Source organism: Carcharhinus amblyrhynchos, chromosome 4 (genome assembly GCF_965287045.1).
Source record: "Carcharhinus amblyrhynchos chromosome 4, sCarAmb.v2.hapA, whole genome shotgun sequence".
NCBI lineage: Eukaryota > Metazoa > Chordata > Chondrichthyes > Carcharhiniformes > Carcharhinidae > Carcharhinus > Carcharhinus amblyrhynchos.
Genome location: NC_137327.1, coordinates 27,561,505 through 27,585,121, shown reverse-complemented (window position 1 = coordinate 27,585,121; position 23,617 = coordinate 27,561,505). Strand labels below are relative to the sequence as shown.

The 23,617-nt window shown below is 42.4% G+C and overlaps 1 protein-coding gene across 1 annotated transcript in view; it reads left to right on the top strand.

The window, feature by feature from the left end:
- The window catches only part of jph3b (junctophilin 3b), a 155,377-nt gene that overhangs the window by 99,296 nt on the left and 32,464 nt on the right, over positions 1–23,617 (top strand). Inside the window, exon 3 of the mRNA XM_080186892.1 lies at positions 18,662–18,786. Within this exon, the coding sequence (XP_080043018.1) occupies positions 18,662–18,786 (125 nt within the window). The remainder of the gene's footprint in view (positions 1–18,661; positions 18,787–23,617) is intronic.

Here is a 23,617-nt window from a genome sequence, read left to right as displayed (position 1 = left end):
ACTAACCGGCCTATAATTCCCCGCCTTTTGCCTGGCACCCTTCTTAAACAACGGCGTAACATTAGCCGTTTTCCAATCTTCCGGCACTTCCCCGGAATCCAGCGACGTCTGGAAAATAACCACCAAGGCATCCACTATAACCTCCGCCATTTCTTTCAGAACCCTCGGATGCATTCCATCCGGTCCTGGGGACTTGTCCACAATCAGCCCCTCCAGTCTGTCGAGCACCACCTCTCTAGTAACAGTAATGTCATTAAGACCCTCCATTCCTACCACCTTTCCATCTCTAACACCCGGCAAATTATTCACGTCCTCCTCCGTGAAGACAGAAACAAAAAAGTTATTCAAGACCTTAGCCATATCCCCATCCCCTACCACTAGCTCCCCTTTCTCATCCTCTACAGGACCAAAGTTCACCCTAGCCAGCCTCTTCCTTTTTATATATTTATAAAAACTCTTGCTATCCTTTTTTATATTAAGTGCTAGCCCAGCGCTTTAAACTTATTTTAAACAGGTTTTTAACAGGTAAAATCTTAACTCTCTCTCTCTCAGCTCTAGCAAACAATGGAAGGCTTCACCGTGTGGCCCCTTGATAAAAGCAGGTTAAGTAAGGAGAAGAGAATGGAACATAACATTGTGAAGGGTGAAGTTTGAAGAGAAGAATTTTAAAAACTATATAGTTTTAAATGACAAGGACAGGGAAATGTTGGTATGCAATTAAATACAAATTACAGAAAGTTAACAAGCTGATACAGCAATTGGAAAACAAATGGCATGTCAGTTTTATTTCCAAGAGATTAGAGTACAAGAGTGAAGAAGTCTTGCTGCAATTACATGGAGCTTTGCTGAGATCACCTCTGGACATTGTGTACTGTACTTGTAGCCAAGAAAAGACATATTTATCTTCGAGGGACTGTAACAAAGGTTGATTGGACTGATTTCTGGAATTAGGGGATTCTTTTATCAGAGAGATTGAACAGATAATGTCCATATTCCCTACAGTTCAGAAGAATGAGAGGTGATATCATTGGAACACATAAAATTAGGAGACTTTATCTAAGTGGCTGTCTCTCTGGCTGGGAGTCTAGAACAAGGGGTCACGGTGTGGAATAAGGGGTCAGCCATTTAAAACTGAGATGAGGCCAAGTTCTTTTGTTCAAAGTTGTTTGAATAGTTCAAATTTTCTACCCTATTTGAGCTTGGATGCTCAGTTGTTGATTAGACTCAACATAGAGATTGATAGATTCTTGGATACTAAGGAAGAAAGGGTTGAGTGGCTTGCTTCTGCTCCTATTTCTGATATTCTTACACCACAATATGGAAAGCATGTCACTAGATTTATTTGGACTCAACAAGCGCCTTCACACCTGATCTATGAGTTAATGCCACACCAATGTTGAACTTGTAGTTTGAATCCACCATAAAATGTATTCATTCTTTCAAATAAATCAACCATTTTTTATATTCCAGTTGCAAGTAGCTATTATTCAGAAATCACTAACAGCTTAATAGAGTGGAACCTCGATCATTTACTGTAATTGAGAAGAATTTCCTGGTGGGAAATGGCCAGTAATCAATGTTACACTGCAGCAAAGAGCATGCTGATCAGGTACTCAAGGGAAGTGGAGAATTCACTAAAATATGGTTCTCCTTATCATATTTTTTCCTCGGTATTTGTGCAGCCATTCCTAACCTGACAAAATATTTGAAATGGAATACAAGGACATTCATACAGCAGAAGCTCCAGGTACCACAGTGATTAACCTGTATCCTGCTCTCATTGAATTGAAAGGCTTTCAAACATTTCTTCTTGCAGTCTCTCCCAACTACTGCCATGCATTCAATACACAAGTATAGTTACTTGCGTGAATCCCCATCCTGCTGTGTTTCCCCATCTGTCTAATTGAGTCTCAATGCTGTTGCACCTTCTGATCCTTCCAACAGTTTGCTTCACCCGTGCTATCACTCATCAGTGTGCGTTTAGATGAAGCAATAAGGAGCTGTTGCAAGACCTTTGCTAAATGCTGAAAAGAATAAACAATCTGTGTTGCTGCTTGAGTTCTGAAGAAATGTACTAATTGGTAAAGTAAATATCAGATGCCTTAAGCATGCACCTTATTCATAGACACTTTAAATGTGCCAAATGTTTGAACAATGTAGCGTTTCAGTGATGGAGGTCTTTAACGTTATGAAGAGGTTTGATAGGGCTGATATGGAAGGATTGCTTCCATTTGAGGGTGAGTCAAAAACAAGGTAGCGTTAGAATAACAGAGCCTTCAACAGATCAGGTTGGGCAGTATGGTAGTGCGGCAGTTAGAACTGCTACCACACAGCTCCAGAGAACCAGGTTCAACTCCAGCTTTGGGTGACTGTCTGTGTGGAGTTTGCACTCCCTGTGACTGGGTGGGTTTCCTCTGGGTATTCTAGTTTCCTCCCACAGTCCAAAAATGTGCAGGTTAGGTTGATTGACCATGTTAAATTGATCCTAGTGTCAGGAGCGTTAGTAAGGTAAATGAGGGTTTCAGGAATAGGGCCTGGGTGGGATTATGGTCGGTTCAGACTTGATGGGCCGAATGGCCTCCATCTGTACTTTAGGGATTTGATGATTCTGTGAGCTCAGATGGTTAATTTTGGAGGAATGTCTTTAAGCAAAGCCAGATGAGAGTGTGAAATTTGCCATCAGGTGGAGTCATTGGAGTTGGAACAGATAGATAGTGTTGATACATTTAAGGGAAGGACTTACAAATATATGAGAGTAAAGAGGTAGTCAGATACAGGAGTAAGGCTATTAGAGTGACATGAGGCTCATATGTATAAACATGGACATAGATCACTTGGACCAAAAGATCTGTTTCTGTAAATACTTTGCAGTTCCATGTTAAAAGCATGTGATGGGAGGAATTTTCCTGTGCTGCCCACCAGGGGAATAATAACGGGCAGAGGTTGGACCATGCAAAGGACCATTGACCTTAGGTGGGATTTTCCAGTTTTGGGGAGAGTGCATCCGGAAAATCCCATGCAGGGTCAATGCTTCACTACATGTACAACTAAACCCAGATAAAACCTAACTTTCTGTAAAAAAAAAGTTCTACTTGGGTTTCTTTCTTTTGGCTGGAAGGGGCAGGATAATTCCTCCAGGCCTCACAAAGAACCTTTAACATCCCTCTGCTTGAGACAAGGTTTTCATCCCAACCATGATCATAGTAAGTCACCCTTTCCCAAAGAACAGTGTGCATGGCATGGCACCAATTTAAGGTCACCCCCACCTGCCAATCTATCCTTGGGGGCCCTAAAATCCAATCCCATGATTTTAAAAAGATTGTTAGTTTCAGATTATAGATTTCTCCAACTCAGAAAAGAATGGACCATGATTGGAAATATTTGTCTGAAGGGGACACGTTGCTGGTTTAATACACACTACATTGGCAGCAGAGTTGGGAATTTCTGTTGTCATGATCCATGCTTCATTTTCCCATCCTGCCCCCCTCTTGGTTGAGAGGCTGGAATAGATGCTATTTTCTGAGTGCTGGCTGTGGCCGGCTGTGGCTTCCTGCTTCCTGTTTTCTCTCCTGCCCATTGGCCTCACAGTCAACTTGGCTGGTTGCTAAGTGAGAGGGGGCCCAGCAATATTAGAATGAGACCCTGTTGCAAAGGTTGGCAGAACCTCAGCCTCGCCAAGTTGTTTGGTCAATTACATGCTCCTCCGTACCTTCCTTGACTCCCTGTTATTATTGTCACCTACACATATGTCTGTCAGTTGAGTGATACGTTCATCGTAAGCATTATTTTGTACCAAGCTTTGAATTTCTCTCTTTCAGGGGCTATTAGTTATTGAACTTTGACCTCTCATAAGTGAGTAAAACAACAATAATGTTGTTTGGCCCTCAGCAGCTTTTATGCCAAAGAGGATACTTGTTTCAAATCGTGTTGAACAAAGTGTACAAAGATCTTGGAGAAACAATCAGTGGCTAAATGTCAGTCCCCTGTTTGAGGTAGTATTTATTAGGGGCTGGAGTTTACAGGCTATGGGTTGTACAGGGTCCCCGCCACCTCCAGCATAAGAGTCAGAAGTGAGCCTGATCACTGCTTAGCTGATCTGCCCCACAATCATTTGACAGCCATTGGACCACTAGTTGGCCTAAGGCATGACTTCTGCTCCCATCTGACAAGGCAGTCCTCTCTATGAGTGCTGCCGACCAACTAAACTGTCATAAACTCTATGGTCCCAGCAGGGCCTCCAGGAACCACTGATGGAACTCTATCTAGTCCTCACTGGCAATTGTCAATGGAGCCAGGTACTAAAGTAAATGGTTGGCAGGCCCCTGTGAAGTAGGTGGGTTGGATGGGGGTGCCGGAGTGGATAGAGCAAGGGGGGGGGGGGAGGGGACGGTAAAAGCAGACACAGATGTGCAAAGACCTTGGTTCCCTCCCATGTGCAGAGGGTCCTGTAAAGGAGACACAATTCCCTTGCCTGTCTACCAGCCTGAGCAGTGAGAGCTGCAGGCTGCACATTTGCTGAGGAGCTCTTCCACCACTCAGGAAAAACCACTTAAGGGCCTCATTGACCCAAGGGCGGTCAGACTTTCAGTGCCTCCCCAACTACTGGTGAAATGGCCGTGGATCAGAGGTGGGCGGGTGGGCACCGAGAAAAGTGCGCGTGGCACGGCACCAATTTAACATCTTGCCCACCTGCCAACCTATCCTTGGGGGCCCTAAAATCCAATCCCATGATTTTAAAAAGATCGTTAATTTCAGATTATAGATTTCTCCAACTCAGAAAAGAATGGACCATGATTGGAAATATTTGTCTGAAGGGGACACGTTGCTGGTTTAATACACACTATCATTGGCAGCAGAGTGGGGAATTTCTGTTGTCATGACTACTGCACCCATCCACTAAAAATTTTGGTAGATTGGCAATCTACCAAATTGCCAATCTTAGATTGATTCTCCACTCCTAGTCTTGCATCTCAAATTTCTTTCACTCCTATCCTGCCCAATCTTCCGAATCAGGCTGGGCAGGATCCAGACAGTTCAGCATGTCTCTGAGGCTTAGCAACAAGGATAACACGGTTGATACCACATTCTTTGTTTTAGTAATAACAGAAAATGCTGGACAATTCCAACAGGTCTGACAGCATCTGTGGGGAGAGAACAGAACTGACATTTAGGCTGGAATTTTACCAGCACCCTCCCCACCCCCCAACAACGAAGAATGCCATTCTGCAAATCTCGCCCGTCCTGACTTCAGATTGGGTGTGCCGGTAAAATCAGGATCTTCAAGACTGAATGACCCTTCCTCAAAGCTAAAGAGAATCGAAAATCAAATGAGATTTATACTGGTGGGGGATGGGGGAGGGGGTGGTGGAGTAGTAGAGGCTGGATAGAGGGCCGGTGATATATGGAGGCTGGGGAGAGATTGACAAAGACGTCATGGAATGTAAATGGTGGCGATCCTGGCTAATAAGGGTGCTGATTTTAATGGTACTGGCTGTTGTACACCAGGTAAGTTAAATATCCAACCAAGTTTTAAAGATTCCTGACAGGTCAGAGAGAAGGTGATTATATAAGGTAAGTGGGTTTAATTTGTGGGGTGGATTTGGGGGTTTGGGTCAGGTCAGACCTCATGGTGTGAGGTTTTGGGGGAGGGGAAACATTTCCATGGAAGAGGATTTATTGAAGGGGCTTGGGGAAAAGTATTTCAGCACTGGTATTGTTGTCACTAATTGCTGCTTCTCTTTCTGTTCCCCAATATCACACCACCCCCTTGGCAGTGAACTCGTGCAATAGTTCACACTGCTGACAAATTAGACAAACGTGAATCCAACCAATCATCACTCTGCTTTCATTTCTGTTGGTCACTGCTCCAGCTCTTATCTTGCCAGGATCCAGGCAAAGACCTTTTGCTGTCAAAACATGACGTATGTTCTTGACTTCAGGCGTCTTCCGTTGTAAATTGTTCCTGTTCAGCTTCAGATTTACCTGGTGAGCTCTTTCCAATAGTCATATTAAATTCTGATCATGGTCTCCTGTGCCTTCTTTCATTTTGTCTCCACATCCACAGAACAAAAGATCATCCACTTTGCCTTCCATTCCAGAAGATCACTGACGACCTTGTTGATATCCTCTGGAATGGTGAAAGTACCAAACAACATGCACACCCATCTGCATCTCTCACGTAGGGCCCAGAATGTAGTTAGAAGGCTGCTGCTTTCACCCAACCTCCCTTGCCTACAGCCATCCTTCGTATCTAGGGAAGTGAATATCTTTGGCTTGGCAAGTTGCGCCAAAGTTACTGCAGTGGTTGGCATAGGATAGTGAGATCTGTGCTACGTTTTATTTAGATCATTTGCGTCTAAGCATACTCTCAGTTTTCCACATTGTTTCACTGCTATCATGCTACTATTTCAGTCTGTTGGAGTTGTTAATTTCTTGATAACCCTCTTTTTCCAGCTCTTCTATCTTGTCTTTTAGGCTTGATTTGAGAGCACCTGGAATTCTTCTCTGCAAATGCTGGATTGGTCTTACATTCTCATCTGATTTTAGATTATATTCTTCTGGTAGACATCCCAACTCTGGAAACACATTTTTGTACTCCGCTAGGACCTATTTCTGCTGTCAATGATTTTGTGTGCTGTGATACTTTGCAAATCTCTGTTGACCACTTCAGAGTTACCAGTCCAGGCTTTAGACTGTCTTCAGTGGAAATGAGTGGCCATTCTGTTCCACTTATGATCTGGAACTCTTGCTCTTCCCTCTTGCCATTGCATGAGGCTCTCAGACTAATTTGTCCTCTTGGTGTGAGTATTATAGACTTCCATCCCTCAGGACAAGGAAGTCTCCCACTTAAGAGCCGCCAATCAATTTGATTGGCCAAGGGCTGGGTTGTCCCGCCAATAAGAAGTCTCACAACACCAGGTTAGAGTCCAACCAGTTTATTTGATAGTAATCCCACAAGCTTTCCGAAATGGTGTCCCTTCGTCAGGTATGTCGAAGGCTCCACCATTGTCCCACCAGTGCCAGAACTCAATAGTGGCCACTGCCGGGACTTCAAGCAGTCCCAAGAAGGAAGGCAATGTGAATGCCATACAAAGGTGAATCAAGGCTTTTGGTTGGGGAGGAATCAGGGGCCACTGAGAGACGGGACAAGAGGGGCGGTGGGGAGTGGTTGGATTTTGGAGGCCAGGGAGTGAATCACAAAGTGGGGGTTAACATCTTGTTATGGTACCCCAGTGATCACAGGACACCCACAAAGGAGGTACCACCCCTTCCTATTTGCCTTGTCACCTGAGATGGTGAAGTAGGGGGCTTACCTCCTCCAAGTTGCTTTTTTTTAACTGCACATATTATTATGGCAGGGTGAAAGCAGGCCATAATTTTGACAGTTAAAGGCCTCAATAGACCTCAGGGTAGGTGGGATAGCTGATGCCTTATCCACCCATTGTATTATGGGGATGGCTCAGGTGTGGGTGGAAAAATAGTGGGCTGGCTTTCTACTTTGCAAGCCACCCACCAGGAATACACTGGCTGAGGTTCCATGAAATCGCAATTTTCCTTCTTTGTAGCCTCATTAGTGCTCCAAAATTCACATTAGCTATGGTAGTGTTGTCAACCCTGGGTCAGTCCCCAGTTAGTTGAAGTAATTTTACATTGCTTGTCGTGTGGACACGTACAATGGATCTCTTCAGTGACTCTGAGTCATGACTGATCATCCACTGCTATGAGAGAACTATAACTCATGAGTGCTGTAGATTTGGAAGAGTTAGGATGGTCTGCTGTATCGTAAAAGGATAACTGAAATCACGGATGAGATATTTGATCTGTTCTACAAGTAGATGCTTAAGAGCATTACTTTTGAGCTTTAAATTTCACTTCCTCGGTGAATTAGCCGATTGAAATGTGGTGACAGAATTAAAAAAAACAAAGCTTTTTATTCAAATAATCACATGCAAAATTTAGACAAATTATCAAAGTACTGGCCCGCACTCTCAAGTGCAAGAAGAGGAATCCATTAATCTGGAATCCGAGTTTCTCTGAATTCTAAACTTTGTTCCAATGTATAAATATTATGAATATTTATAAATATAAATGTAGATTCAGAAAGAATGTTCCCGATGGTGGGGGAGTCCAGAACTCATAGATTGAGGATAAAGGATAAACCGTTTAGAATTGAAGTGAAGAGAAATTTCTTCACTCAGAGAGTGGTAAATATGTGGAATTCACTACCACAGAAAGTAGTTAAGGCCAAAACATTGGCTGATTTCAAGAAGAAATAAGATATCACTCTTGGGGCTAAAGGTATCAAAGAATATGGGGGGAAGGCAGGATCAGGATTTTGATGATCAACCTTGATAAAAATGACGGGCAATCAAATTGAGGTATAAAAGATGATGAAAGGTATGGATAAAGTAGACGTGGAGTGGATGCTTCTCCTTATGGGGCATTCTAGGATAAGAGGTCATAGTCTTAGGATAAGGGGAGAAAATTTCAAATAGAGTTGAGGAGAAACTATTTCTCCCAAAGCGTTGTGAATCTGTGGAATTCGCTAATACATAGTGCAGTGGATGCTGGAACAGTGAATAAACTTAAGGAGGAATTGGACAGACTTTTAATTGGTAATGAGTAGAAGGCAGCAAGATGGGGATGAGGAGCATATCAGCCATGATCGAATGGTGGAGTGGATTCAACCACATTTTCACCCAGGCCTATCCCTGCAGCCCCACATATTTACCCTGCTAATCTCCCTGACACTAGGGGCAATTTAGCATGGCTAATCCACCTAACCCACACATCTTTGGACTGTGGGAGGAAACCAGAGCACCCAGAGGAAGTCTGCACAGACACTGGGAAAATGTCTGACACAGACAGTGACCTGAGGCCAGGATTGAACCCGGGACCCTGGCGCTGTGATGTAGCAGTGCGAACCACTGTGTCACAGTGCCGCCCCAACTTTATGATCTTCTCAAATTCAAGCTTTCCAGTAAATATGCAGAGTAATTAATTGTTTCAGAATCAGATAATTATTCATGATTAAAAAAATTTCCACCTTAAAATTCTGGTTTTAATAGTTAAATAAACATGGGGATGATTGAGACTGGGGGAGGCACAGAGAGTACTGGAGGTACTGAGTGATTGGCATATTCCCTGTGCCCCAGCAAGAATTCGTAACACAGATTTATTCCGGGTCTTTTGAAGAAGCTTGCAGGGTCCCTCTAAGATCAGCAGGTTTAGCCGCATCACGAGAGTGGTTCTATTGGAAACACAAGAGACCCCAGAATTGTACTGGAATACTATCCTTGGATGTAGGATGCTAAGTTAAATATTCTAGTAAGGCTTCAGCCATTTTGGGCAAATCAAGCTGTTGATATCAGCTTGCCAGTGAATGGTCAATTTAAAAAATACATTGTATATCACCAGCCCCATTTATCTATGAGAATCTGTGGTAGGTGGGTGAAAATCCCCTCTCAAGATATTTTGCAACCTATTGAAGCTGTAGTGAATGGTTCAGGCCAACAAAATGAAGACACAATGAAATTCGTGCAGCTTCTGTTAGCTTGGTACGTTTGTTTCAGCAAAGACCCACTGATTTAGGCGTAGGGACTGCTGGACAATAAAAGAGTAAGGTGCATCAAGTTTCTTGCTGTCATATGATGTAGTAATAATGGAATTATGGACTAATCTTAGCAAACAATCTTTGCCATGTTCATGCACAACAAAATGCAGATGCATAAACCTCCCCCCCACCTCCCACCAGTACTAGAGAGCTTTGGCAACCACAGGTTCAAAGGCAATCTTTTCCAACAACTGCTACATGTCTAATCTGGGATCACTCAAATACAAATGGGTGTATTTTCCCATTCTGTCCACCACGGGAATTGCAGCAGGCGAGGGGCAGACCATGGAATGGTCCGTTGATCTCGGATGGGACTTTCTTTTGTAGCCAGAAAATCCTACCCAGATCTTTGTTTTTGGATATAAATCCATCTAATTTGCACTTAAATGAATCAATACTAACTGCATCCACCATCTCCAATTGACTGCTAGCTCACCAAAATAAAGAGCTGAAACTTGCAGTGTGTAGAAACGCTGGAGGCAGGAGGGCTGGTAAAATGGTGGCAAAAGGTATTGGGTGGGGAGCCCACACCTTTCCACCACCATGGTATATTACCAGTTCTGGGAATCTAAGTGGCATGGCCTCCCACAGGGTGAGTAATTGTGTGCAAATAAGGCTCAGTCCGGCTGGCAATTTACCCAGATAGGGAGAGACCACTGCTTCATGGGGAGAATGCCTGGTTAACCTTGATGGTCTCTCAGCAGATTCCAGGAAGGAGTCCTTTTCAATGGCAATTCTGTGGCCCATGGTGCCTCCCCCTAGTGGCAATGCAGCATTGTTACTGGGCAGTGCATCTTATGATCACCATGGTCAAGCTGACTAGCCCCAATACTATATTTAAATAAGCCTACCATCTTCAGAGATACCTCAGCCCAGAAGCTCCTTCTTACTGCAGTCTCAACAGTGGCAATCTTGATGGGTAGTGCTGCAAAGACCCCTGATTGGGCTGGTGGGCCACCATTGAATGGGGGACCCATCAGCAGCCACTTAATTAACTGCCCATTGGCCATTCTGACAGCAGGGCTCTTTGGAAAGTCCAGTCGAATATTTCCACAAATTAGTATTGAATTTTCCCCCTGCGAACATAGCAATTTGTAGATAAATCATGTTTGGTTCAGCTCTTAAAATTTGAAGGGTTCTTTCAGAAAGCATGGTAATAATAAAGATTAATACCTGCTTGTTACCCAATCAAATTATGACTATTCTGTGTTAATGAACAGTATCTCTTTTTGAACAAAAGGTCATTCTTCCAATGATCCCTTAGCCTGATTGAAAAATATATTAAGTCTGCATTTATTGATCGGTAAACATCAGAAAACTTGAGAAATCATTTATTTTAATCTATGGGTGGAAATATTTTTTAATTAATTGCAATTAAGACCATTTTCCTCATGTAAAGTAGCTTCTTTTTGTAATGATTATAAGCTCCAATAGAGTAAAGCGGATAGTATTTGAGAGAATCTCCACAAATTTAATCTGATAGCTCTCTGATTTTGTCTTACTCAGCGTCTTCACCATTACTAAGCGGACATTAATGATTTATGGTGAAATAATGAACACTGGGGAATAAGCTGGCATTTATTAGCAATTTCATTAGTTAGTCATTAAATAAAAAGCTACCTTGCAATGACGTCATTATCTCCTGTAATGACTTCAAGATACAGGAGCTGTATTCTTTCAATAACCTCTGATCAATTGATTGTGTTCTGAGATGTTCAAAATTCATTTGAAAATTCAAACAACATGCCCCCTCAAAAAAAAAGAAGCAATTTATTTGGATTCCTGTCATTATTTCTTTTTAACAATGAAATCCTTTATCTATGTAGCATTTAAAATAATGTGCAAACATAAAACATATCCATAACAATTAAATAACATTACAGGTCTGACACAAACAAATGGGCAGGTTTTATTCCCACTCATTTCACTTGAGATGTTTAACAACAACTTGCATTTCTGTGGCCGTTCATGTACAAAACATCACCTGATCTCACCAAGTCAAAATGTCAGAAATCCTCCAGCGTGAAATCCACCAGCGTAAAATCATGTTGCAGATCTACCCAAGGCAGGTTAATGATGGGTCGGTCTCCCTGCTGGCTGGTGGCATGGACACTATTTGCATCATTTGCATCTCATAGATACTCATTAAACAGTTGGCCGGAATTCTGTCAGGCCTTCCAATCTTGCCTCATGCCAGCGGGAAATTATGCCAGTGTAATTGTGCACATTCACAGATTTTGTCAGGAACACAAAATATTAATTTATTAACAAGGAAGAACTGTACAAGTCCCCTGGCAGTCCCCAGTCCCCATATGTCTTCCACATGTCTTCTAAGTGTCTTTAACCTAAGGTAGAATTCCATCCCCTGGTGTGATTACCCATTCTCAGTCCCAATTGGTCCATCATGCTAGGTGACCCTCTTCTGCTGAGTTGCTGTTAAAAGGACACTCACCACATCCCTCCCCTTTTAATTCCTTTATACAATCCTCAAAAACCAAGTTACTTAAGCTGAAATTCTACTGAAACATGTTGGATAATTATAAATTGAGTCCTGGAGGGATTTTAATTCTTTCTGCTGATTCCTCTTTATGCTCAATAGTTCCTAGTTTCTTTTAAAGTCTTTAATTCTTGTGCTTCTTTTGAGGTGAGTTCAGGATGGTTTACTGGACATTTACACATTTCACAAATGGGATCTTCATTTCTGCTTTTCTTAACTACACTCTGACCGTTTTTGTCTTCACTGTTGGCCCAGTCTGTCTCTGAGGACGTGTTCACATGTTTCCAATCAGCAATTTTCTCATTGTGCTACATTAGGTCATTTAGTGTCTTTCGTTGCCCTCCTTTTGGGGTCTTTCACTGCCCCCCTGGAGTCCTTCAGTACCTCCTTCTGTAGTCTGTTAGTGTCCTTGTTCTGGGGTGTATCTATTGCCTCCTCTTTGAGGCCTTCTGTTGCTGCCTCCTTGAGATCTTTATTGCCCATGGACCCTCCATCTGGAGTCTTCTCCTATTTTCCTGATCATAGCCATTGGTTTCTTCCTATGGTTGCTGCATTAAATCTATTACCTCTCTAAATGTGTTATTGCTTTAAATCTGTCATTTTTTTTTACTGCTCTCAGCAGCTGCTGACTCTCTGTGTTTTTCCCACCTTTTGAAGTCTTGGCTTGAATCCTGGCTGCTCCTTTTTGAACTTCAAAAAAAACTTTTAAGACTTCTCTTTTACTGGTAAAAGCCCTTCTGGTGAACTCTGCAGCACTTTCTTTTCCTTTAAAGAATCCTAGAATCCTACAATGCAGAAGAAGGACATTCAGCCCATTGGGCCTGCATTGACCACAATCCCCATCCCCATAACCCCATTCATTTACCCTAGCTATTCCCCCTGATACTAAGGGGCAATTTAGCATGGCCAATCCACCTAACCAACACATCTTTGGATTGTGGGAGGAAACCAGACCACCCAGAGGAAACCCATGCAGACATGGGGAGAATGGGCAGATATGACCCAAGCCAGAAATCAAAACCAGGTCCCTGGTGCTGTGAGGCATCGGTGCTAACCACTTTTGGCTGCCTGGAGAATCTTCTTTTTTCTTCTTTTTTCCATTTCTTTTCGTAATTTCACTGCAAGATCCAGCACCAATCATTTGGAACTATTTAAAAAAATTCTTTAACTTCTTCCTTTCAAGCAAGCTGGGGACTTCTCATCTGCCCAAAACCTCAGAACCTCACTACCTGCAGTGCCGAAGGGCAGGGATCACTGCCGTAGAACTCCTGCAAGCTCTGTTTGGATCAGGAGATCAGCAACCTCAGCCTCTTTGTTTCCCCATGCTTCTGGGATGCTCTTGTAGTTCCTCGTCTGCCTAGACAACATTGTGTTGCTTAACTCATGTAGCCTCTTTGACAAAGGTCCTAAGTTCGACTGGGGATGGTGTGTATGGTGGCGAAGACAATATGGAAGGAGGGCTGTGCAAAGGGGTGGAGGGAAGGATGAAGCTTCATGATACCAGGCAGAGGGACAGAGAGTTGGATGAAGAAGATAAACAATGGAAGACAGATGGTAGACCGAGGGGAGGGAAGCTGAGCTCTGAGAAGGTTGCATGTCATGCAGACAAATAAAGGGGTCTAAGGACTAGCATGTTTATTACTGGAATGCGGGGGGAAGGGGTGCTGTTAGTGCAGCACATTAGGGGTGGTTTGAACAAACACTTAAGGTTAGGGCTGCAGTGCTTTGTGAAGGCCACTGTTGCCCATAATCCTCTTTGGAAATGTGATCTATATCAATGCTCCCATTTCAGTTCTGGGGCTGACAGACAGAAATCACCAAGTGAAGATATTCCCACTGCAAAATGGAAAGGAGTCACAGATGATAGGCAGTATGGGGCTATGTAGACCTCACTCAGTGTGAAGCCTGAGATAGGAGACAGTGCAGAAGAGCAGTAGAACGGAGTCATTGGAAGCATGGTGTAGGCCAGTTGCAGGGAGGGGCAACGGCTGAGCATTTCAAAGGTAAATGCATAGCTAGGCGTGCAAGGCTATTCTACAGCTGATATCACTGGGCTCTGTATTGGACAGCAAAGGGTATGGTTATAGTCATATCTACAGTATGTAGATAGGGAACCCATAATACAGGGGGCAGAGGTACGAGAAGCTGGCAAGGGGTGGGGGAAACCCTGCAAGTTACTGTGCACAAGGAGTGATTTGATTTGATTTATTATTGTCACATGTTAATGAAAAGTATTGTTTCTTGCGCACTATACAGACATAGCATACCGTTCATAAAGAAGGAAATGGGGGAGTGCAGAATGCAGTGTTACAGTCATAGCTAGGGTGTAGCGAAAGATCAACTTAATACGAGATGTGTCCATCCAGAAAACGTGGGTACAGGTCCACGTGTGGCAAGGGCACGTCACAGGTGATGGGCTTGTGAGGAACGATGGGAATATCCATTAGCATAATGACAGAATCCAGTATTAGCAGCAGAGGCTGGAGAATAACAGGTGGCATTTCTATCTGCACATTGTGAGGCTCCAGGTAAATTGGAGGCACATGGAGAGTGAGGGAGAGAGGTCCAACTCCATCCTATAATAAAGGTGTAGAACCACCATCTTGACACTTGGGTAAAATAGCATCTTACAAGTAAGATCTTGGAAGTAAGGTCTGTTCTGTCTGGGGAGGGATATGATGAACTGTGGAGGACTGCTAAGTTGGACTCTGGTGCTCCTCCTTGGAACACATATGCCCTTGTTGGTGCTGCTACAGTGGACAGGATCCAGGTCAATTACATGGGACTCAGAGCTCAGTGCCCAGGAAACGAGAGCAGGTCAGATTTCTAATTTTGCAAAATGGTATAACTTTATAGCCTCACATCAAAGTTTCAAAAGCCACATAGTAGAAGAAAGGAATGAAGCCTTGGAGAGTGAAGGCTATAGTGAAGGAGACAACTGCACAAAATCTGCCATCCTATCAGTGAAGGGTTAACAATTAATGTCATTCATCAGAACCTGAACGGATGCCATTCATTCACCATGAGCAAGTGAAAGTTCATGGTTATGCCACGTTAGTGAGTGGAGTTTACAGCCAGATTGGTTCAATGATATAAGTTCTCACTGCCCACAAGGCTCCAAGTGTCACGTCTATGGGATGGAATGTTGCCCGCCTCTACATATGCGCTGGAATCCCAGGGGTAAGGTGGCATGAGGAACTATGCGATCTAAGCTGGCAAAGTTTAGCTGCCCCACTTGTCCCATAGGTCTCTCATTCACACTTTTATTTTCTGCACCCTTAAGCCATTCTGCTCTTCAATATATAATTTCAGTGAGGAGGCAAAAGTGAGAATGGATACAGTGGTCCAGGCATCTTGTCTCAGAATCCTTAGTTGATGCAGGGAGGAGGATGTAGGGTCAGTGTACGCAGCTCCAGCAGGAAGTACTGCATGGGAGATATGGCCAGGGAGTGTATGAGCATCAACAGTAGGCTGAGGAATAGAGATCCAGACAGCGGAGACAACTTGCCACACTGAGGGTCTGTCATTGATGAATTTCCTACTTGCACAAGAGTGAGAGGTGGCACCTGGAGCAGTGCCTGGGTAGTGCCCAGGTATGACCCTCTCCCCTTGAGCAATGTGTTCACCTGAACTCCTCTGGCAGGTTCTGCTCACCAGTTGCATGCTGTGGGAGATCTGTCATAATTCATGTCATAATTACGCCGTGTTAATGGGTTATGTAATGGGATTATCAGGCATAGAAGCCTGATAATGAGATGTAAATTTAATGTAATGGGCTTCCCAACATAGTAGGCGGGATTTTATGACCTCACTTGTCCCAAAGCCATAAAATCCTGCCTGAGATCAACATATCTTCCCATTGTCCGCCCCTCACCTGTTCCCATTCCCACGCCAGGTGTGGCGGTAAAATTCTGAGTTGAATGCCAGGATTCCTGTTATGTCATTGGCGGGGAGGGGGGTGTGCAGGGAGCAGGGAGTGGATGGTGTGGTGGAGCAATTGCAAGGTGAAATCCCACTGGCATAAATCATATTTTGAGCCTCACAGGATTTTCCACTCCTGCCATTGATCCTGCCCACCAAAACAGTAGCGGAAAATCCCCCCCGCCCAGCTCTCTGGATTGCAATTTGAACCACAGCCTCTGACTCAGTGGAGAGAGTGCGACCCACTGAGCCATAGCTGACTCGCACTGCTGACTGGATTTTTCATTAACTTCTAATAGGTAATTTCTGGCACTACCTCACTTTACTTTCTCAAGCCTTTGTGGAGACACCAAGAACTTCCATTATTAGAGCATATCAGACACACATGCAATAGAGGACAGTCCGCTAACCTACCTTACTTCAGCCTTACAGTTACCTGAGACAGGATATTGTCCTAACGTGGGGGAGGCACCAGATGCTAATGGTTATGTAATTTCACACCAGTATGTATGTTGGCTTGCTGGCACCATACTGCCCTCGAGTGGTTACCTTGGAGGCTGGATCTGGGGGGTGGAATAGTGGGTAATTTAAAATCATTTAAAGGCTAACTGTGGGCCTGGCCCCCAGAACATGGCATCTGTCTTGAAGTAGCAGGTTGGGGTGGGAATGTGGGCTGATGCTGCAGGAAGCTTTTGAACTGCCCCACCTTGCCCACTTAGGCTACCATGTGGAATGAATCCCTCCACCATGGTGGACTAGCAAATGTGTCCATTTAAAATTTGTTGAGAGAGTGCCTCAGGATGGAGTGGCCGGGGGTTTGTGGTGTTGAGTTTATAATTTCACTCTCAAGCTGTCCTGGTTGGGAGTTTGACATTAAAACATAAAGTGCTGAAAGTACACAGCAGGATAGTTAGGGTCTGTAAAGGGAAGGCTATTTATTAAGTTTTTGGCATGGACCCTTCACCTGTTGCAACGAAGGATAGGTACCCAAATGCATTAACTGCTCGTCTGTTCTTATTTCAGATTTCCATCCTTGACAATTTGCCCTTTTTATTTTACTGATTGGCATTTTGCTGTGAATTAAAGATTGTAAATGGGAGTGAAATGGAAATGGAGGGAAAAAGCAAAACCAAACCTTCCACTAACATCCACCTGTGTAATTATAGTATAGAAAATGTGCAATGATAATTAAAACAACGTTGAACATTATAATTAACATATCATCCTTTATTCTAAAAATTAATGTAAAATTGGACATTGGAAGAAGTGGTGTGTTTACCACATGGGGATTCATTATTAAACAAATGGTGTTAGTTACATTAAATTTGAGACCTTGTTGGCCAATCATTAATTAAGTTTATTTATTAGTGACACAAGTAGGCTTACATTAACACTGCAGTGAAATTACTGTGAAAATCCCCTAGTCGCCACACACCAGTGCCTGTTCGGGTTACACTGAGGGAGAATTTCGCATGGCCAGTGCACCTAACCGGTGTGTGCTTCGGACTGTGGGAGGAAACCGGAGCACCCGAAGGAAGCTCACGAAGGCGCGGGGAGAACGTGCACTCCACACAAACAGTGACCCAAGCCAGGAATCAAACTCAGATCCCTGGCAGCAGTGTTCACCACTGTGTCACCGTGCCGTTCTGATTCAATGTCGATTTTCTGGATTTTGTTCCCAATATTGGATAGATTTCTGCTCCTTCTGATGCACTGAAGGTTCAGCTTCAGAAATACTGCTGCAAATCAGTGAATATCTGTGTGATGTCTACTTGAACTTGCAGTGCACTTCAGTGAGTCACATCACTGGCAAGAAAATAGTCTCACGCGAAAGAACAGTGTGGTTATGATATGTAGTACATGATGTGACATTAACTGTCACTTAGATTATGGAGCAGATGCGCAAAAGGAAACATTTATTTGTCTTAACCAAGTTGAAAAATAAAATACCAAACTTCAGATTTAGGTTTTTTAAAATTATTTTTCTCCCGTTCTTTCAGATAAGACATGAGGACAACAGTATTTTTTGATTGTGCAGATAATTTGGAGAGTAAGACAACTTTATGAATCTGTTGTCTGTATCCAAGCAATGCAATAATGTCAATACATGTACTCTCCTTAAGGAAAATTATTATCTTCATGTGAAATGATGGAGCTGATTTTTCAGGGAAATAACAGAATTGTTCCTTCAAAATCATTTCATTGGAAAAGCATAAAAAATTAATTTTAAGGATAGTTTTGCAGTTTTAGTCAGTGGAACTGGTCATTTGCCAATGTCATTCCTAGAGTATCAGGATTTGCCAAGATGTTAGATCTAGAATTGATAGTTTAGTAACAAGAAGTGAAGACATTTTGTGCAATCCAAATTTTGATGTAGAAAGCCAGTTAAACTATGAAGAGGTTGGGAGCATTATTTTCTTGGTTTATTATAACTGAGGCTGAAAGATCTGTTTATTTAAGATGGAAACAGCAATGACAACCAAATGTGTAATTTGTTGCAGTAAGCTCTTAAGTTTAGCAAGATGAATGGATATTATAGATTGGATGCAGTGGTGTTGTACTTTGTATAAATTGTCAGATGTATTTGTCACTTCTCCTAAGAGCTTTATTGCTTCATGTTCCTTATACAGGACATCTCATGCTAAATCAAAATCAGAGGTGGCTGAAACAGCTGCTCAAAAAGCTCAGGATGAAGCGCAGCTTGCCAGGATCACTGCCAAAGAGTTCTCACCAACCACCCAACACCCAGGCAATGGTCAGTATGTTAAAAATACATTGTTTCCCCATCAGTCTGTTAACCATTGACCAGGGCAATCAATGAGTAAGACAGAAAAGGAGGCTGATCACTGTGAACAACTCAATGCCAATCTGTGTTCTCATAGAGTTCAAATTATGATGCTGGATTCCGTACTGTGTAACAAAGGTTTATTGTGGAAAATATTAGCTCGGGTTCTCTGAATATTGACAAGAGGTTTATATTCTGTCAGTAGCATAAGGGGAGCCTGGTTTAATATTTAGTCAAAAGAAGAGCAGCTTGATTGTGTAATACCATAACACTCTACGGAGGTGTTAGTATTCAATACGCACTCAAGATGTTTATATTCTGAAGTGAGGCCCACACAAAATGAATTCCAAAACACCAGAGACAATATTGATCTCAAGATGGTAATTCCTGGTTTTTTATATCATTAATACTGTACTTTTTGCAGATTTTACATTGCTGTAACTTATTTACAGGGAAGCAAAGTTGCCTTTTGGGGCAGTGGTCCAATTACAGTTCTGCAACTGGAGAAGAACTGGTCGACTTAAATCATAATTAAGTAATCTGTCCAACTCCCAACCTATTTTACATTTCTTGGAGTCCTTGAATGTTATAGCTCTGTATTTTTACACTGGATTCTCGTTAATTTTTTTCCTCCTCTTCTCTGCTGCTTTTTTCTTTCACCTTTGTTTCATTTTGTGTTTATCTTCCTTTTTCTCTTCCTTTCTCTCGTATTTTTATCCCCTTTTCTCATTTGTCTCTGCAATTATGGGTCCCAGGCATGAATTCAGGCCACAATGATGATTGGAAAGCAGGAGTTGCTTTCTGGAAACAGAAGGTCTATGTCAGCACTCTGTGAGAGTCTGCAGCGTCGCTTGATTCTCTTTTATTCCCCATTGGCCGGCGAGCAGTTTCATTAGCGGTGAATGACTTAATTAGTAGCCTTCACCTCACTCATGTATGTGTCTCTGGGAGTGGGAAAGATCAGTTCCCACAATATACAGTGCAAAATGATCTGCTCAGAGTAGCCATTGCTTTGATGCATCCTGTTTCAGCACCAAGCTTGCATGGTGAGCAAATATTCAGGCCCTTTTTAAAATGTTACCGATAAAGCCAATCTTATAGCGTGGACGTGTAAAAATCCCAATGTGTACAGGGAGACATACCACGGCAGAGAACCCACTGGCAGATTTCTCAACTAGTAGATCACGGAAAGGGAGTTCATTTGACAGCTCTGTTTCAAAGGTGAATGGAATCCAGTTAAAAAATTATTGTGGATTTAAATATAGCAGAAGTATCATCCACACTTCACGCAAACCCATGAATGGGCCTACAGCCATCACTTTTGGCTCTGAGAAATACACAGTCTATCTCAGGTTACAGAAGTGCAAAGTAACTCATAAATTTGAGCCACAGGTGAAGCTAGCTGTTTTACCCTCCCAGTCTGCAGCACAGTACAGGTATTACTGGTATTTGCCATTGACAGGATGCTATTGTCAAGCCAAAAAGATGTCTGCCATCACACAAATGAATATTATGACATATGGATTTCAGTACCAGTATCATGCTAAGTATGTAGGCCATATTTCCCAAAAACTGGCAGATCCTATCAAAGAGCATGTCCCTTCCATTGTTAGTAATAGGCATGGTGCACACCTCACTCAGCCAGATCGTACTTGCAAAACACAGAACACAGTGTCCTACATTAAATGTATTTATGAAACTGGACAACATTTGCTAAATAATTCTGGGCATGATAAGAATTTTAAGTTGTCAGTCAGGGTTGTGATTTACTAGAAGGTACACGTATTAATACACAGGGGTCTAGGTCTTTGCATTGGACAGAACATGTACACACATTTTGCCCATTTCAGCTTAACAAAACAAATTACAACCATTTGCTGGTTCATTCCTTAGGGCAATGCCTTGACCAGAGTGAAGCTGCCCAGTTTAAATTTTAAACAATGCTTGGCAGTTAACTGCCAGTCACCATTAACTGGTGCATTCTCCATAGCAATACCTTTACAGTTCAGAACCTATTTGCCAATCAATTAGAACTCCTGTCTTATAAGTGCATTGCTTTCCCTTCATTGGTATTCTTTTTGCCCATTATTTGAAGGTGGGGGGGTTAAGGGAGTGCTGAGTGTTGAATGGATGAGAATACTTCAGTAATTGGTTGTGTGTGGATGGTCCTTGCAGCTGTGATTGTGGAAGCATAGAAACTAGGAGCAGCAGTAGGTCATTCGGCCCTTTGAGCCTGCTCTGCCATTCAATGTGATCGTGGCTGGTTTTCTGTCTCAATGCCATATTCTTTTTTCTCTCCATCCCCCTTGGTGCCATTAAAATCTAAAAAAAGTTATCTCTTTTGAAAATATATTGAATGACTAGGCCTCTACTTGCCTTCTGTGGTAGAGAATTCCACAGGATCACTATTCAGTGAGTGAATAAATTTTTCCTCATCTCAGTCATAAATGGTCTATCCCGTATCCTGAGATTATGTTACCTCATTCTAGATTCCCCAACCAGGGAAAACACCCTCCCTGCATCAAGTCTGTCCAGCCCTGTTAGAATTTTATATGTTTCAACTGAACCCTCTCTCAGCCTTTTAAATTACAAAGAATACAGGCCCAATCAAATCAATCTCTCCTCATAGCACAGTCTGGCCAAACCCTGTATCAACATAGTGAACCTCCATTGCATTCCCTCTATGACAAGGATAACTTCTTAAGTAGGGAGACAAAAACTGCACACATACTCCTGGTGCGGCCTCACCAAGGCCCTGTATAACTACAATAAGACATCCTTACTTCTGAGCTCAAATCGTCTTGCAATGGAGGTCAACATGCCATTTCCCTTTCTAATTGCTTGCTGCAGCTACCTCTCTACTTTCATTGAGTACAGACACCCAGATTCTTTTGTACATCCACACTTCGAATATATCGCCATTTAGAAATACTCTTCCTTTCCGTTTTTCACACAAAGTGTATAATTTCACATTTAGCCATGTCATTACTGCGTCTGCCATGCGTAAGCCCACTCACTTAACTCACAACTCACAATTTCACCCAGTTTTGTGTCATCAGCAAATGTGGAACTCTTACATTTGGTTCCCCCATCCAAATCATTCATATATATATCTCAAACAGCTTGGGGCCCAAGCACTGATCCCTGTGATACCGTTAGAATGTAACCGGTGACAACTTTGTATTGGATGTAATGTGACCAATGATAACAAGCTGCAAGAGTCAGCTGACCCAGTAAACCATGGAACCAATTACAAAATGATATGATGGTCAGCTAACCAGCTGACTCACTATAAATAAGAACCTGTTGGGAAATGTGGGGAACTTGGATTGGCTCAGGATGAGGCCCCAAGTTTGAAGTAATGAAATTTCTTTATTAAACCCTTTCTTTGATTTATAAGTTAGAGTAAGTTCTGTTACATTTTTATTGTCGGCATTTGAAGTATTCTTTCTGAAGAAACAATACCCCATTAGTCACTACCTGTCACTCAGAAAAAGGCCCATTTATTCCCATTCTCTGTTTCCTTCCTGCCAGTCAACCAATTCTCAAACTACGCCAATATATTACCCCCGTGTGTTTTAATTTTGCCCACTAACCTCTTATGAGGGATCTTATCAAAAGTCCAAATACACCACGTCCACTGGCTCTCCCTTATCTATTCTACTAGTTACATCCTCAAAACCTCCAGTATATTTGTGAAACATGATATTCCTTTCATTTAAACACTGTTAATGCTTTCCAAATGTTCTGTTATCACATATTTTAAAGTGGACTTTTGCATCTTCCCCACTACTGATGTCAGGCAATCTGACCTGTAATTCTCCTTTTTTTCTCTCCCTCCTTTTTTAAATAGGTGGATTATGTTTGCCCCCTTCCAGTCTATTAGAACTGCTTTAGACTCTAAATGTTTGGAAGATGAGCACCAATGCATCCAAAAATTCCAGGACACTTCTTTAATATTCTGAGATGTAGATTATCAGACCCTGGTGATTTGTCAGCCTTTAACCTCTTAATTTCCCCAGCACCATTTTCTTACTATTACCGATTACAATTCCACCACCACACTACCAAGGGTTCTCTAACATTTCTGGGAGATTATTTGTGCTCTCTTTTGTGAAGACAGAACCAAAGTATGTATTCAATTCTTCTGTATTTCTTTGTTCCCCATTATAATTTCCCTGGCTTCTGACTGTAAAGAATCTATCTTTGTCTTTACTAATCTTTTTCTCTTCCCGTATTTATAGAAGCATTTATGGTCAGTTTCTATGTTCCCGGTAATTCTGCTCTCATAATGTATTTTCCCCCTCTTGATCAAATTTTTTGCCCTCTATTGCTGGATTCTAAAATACTTCCAATCTTCAAGCTTGCTGCATTTTCTGGCAATTTTATATGTCTCCTCTTTGGATTTAATATTATCCCTAATTTATTTCGTAAGGCACGGTTCAGCCACTTTTCCTCTTTAATTTTACACCAGACAGGAATGAATAATTGTTATACTTCATGCACACATTATTTCAATATGAACGATTGCCTATTGACTGGCAACCCTTGGAGTAGGGTACTAAAATCTATCCTTGCCAATTTACACCTCAGGTCTTCATAGTTTCTTTTATTTAGACACAGGACCCTGGTTTTGCATTCAACTACTTCAACCTTCATCTTAATGAACAACTCTATAATATTATGGAAGCTCTTCCCCAAGGGGCTCCAAGGCACAACAAGATTAGTAAATAGTCCTTTCCCATTGCACAACATCCAGTCTGGAATAATCTGTTCTCTGCTTGGTTCCTCAATGTACTGG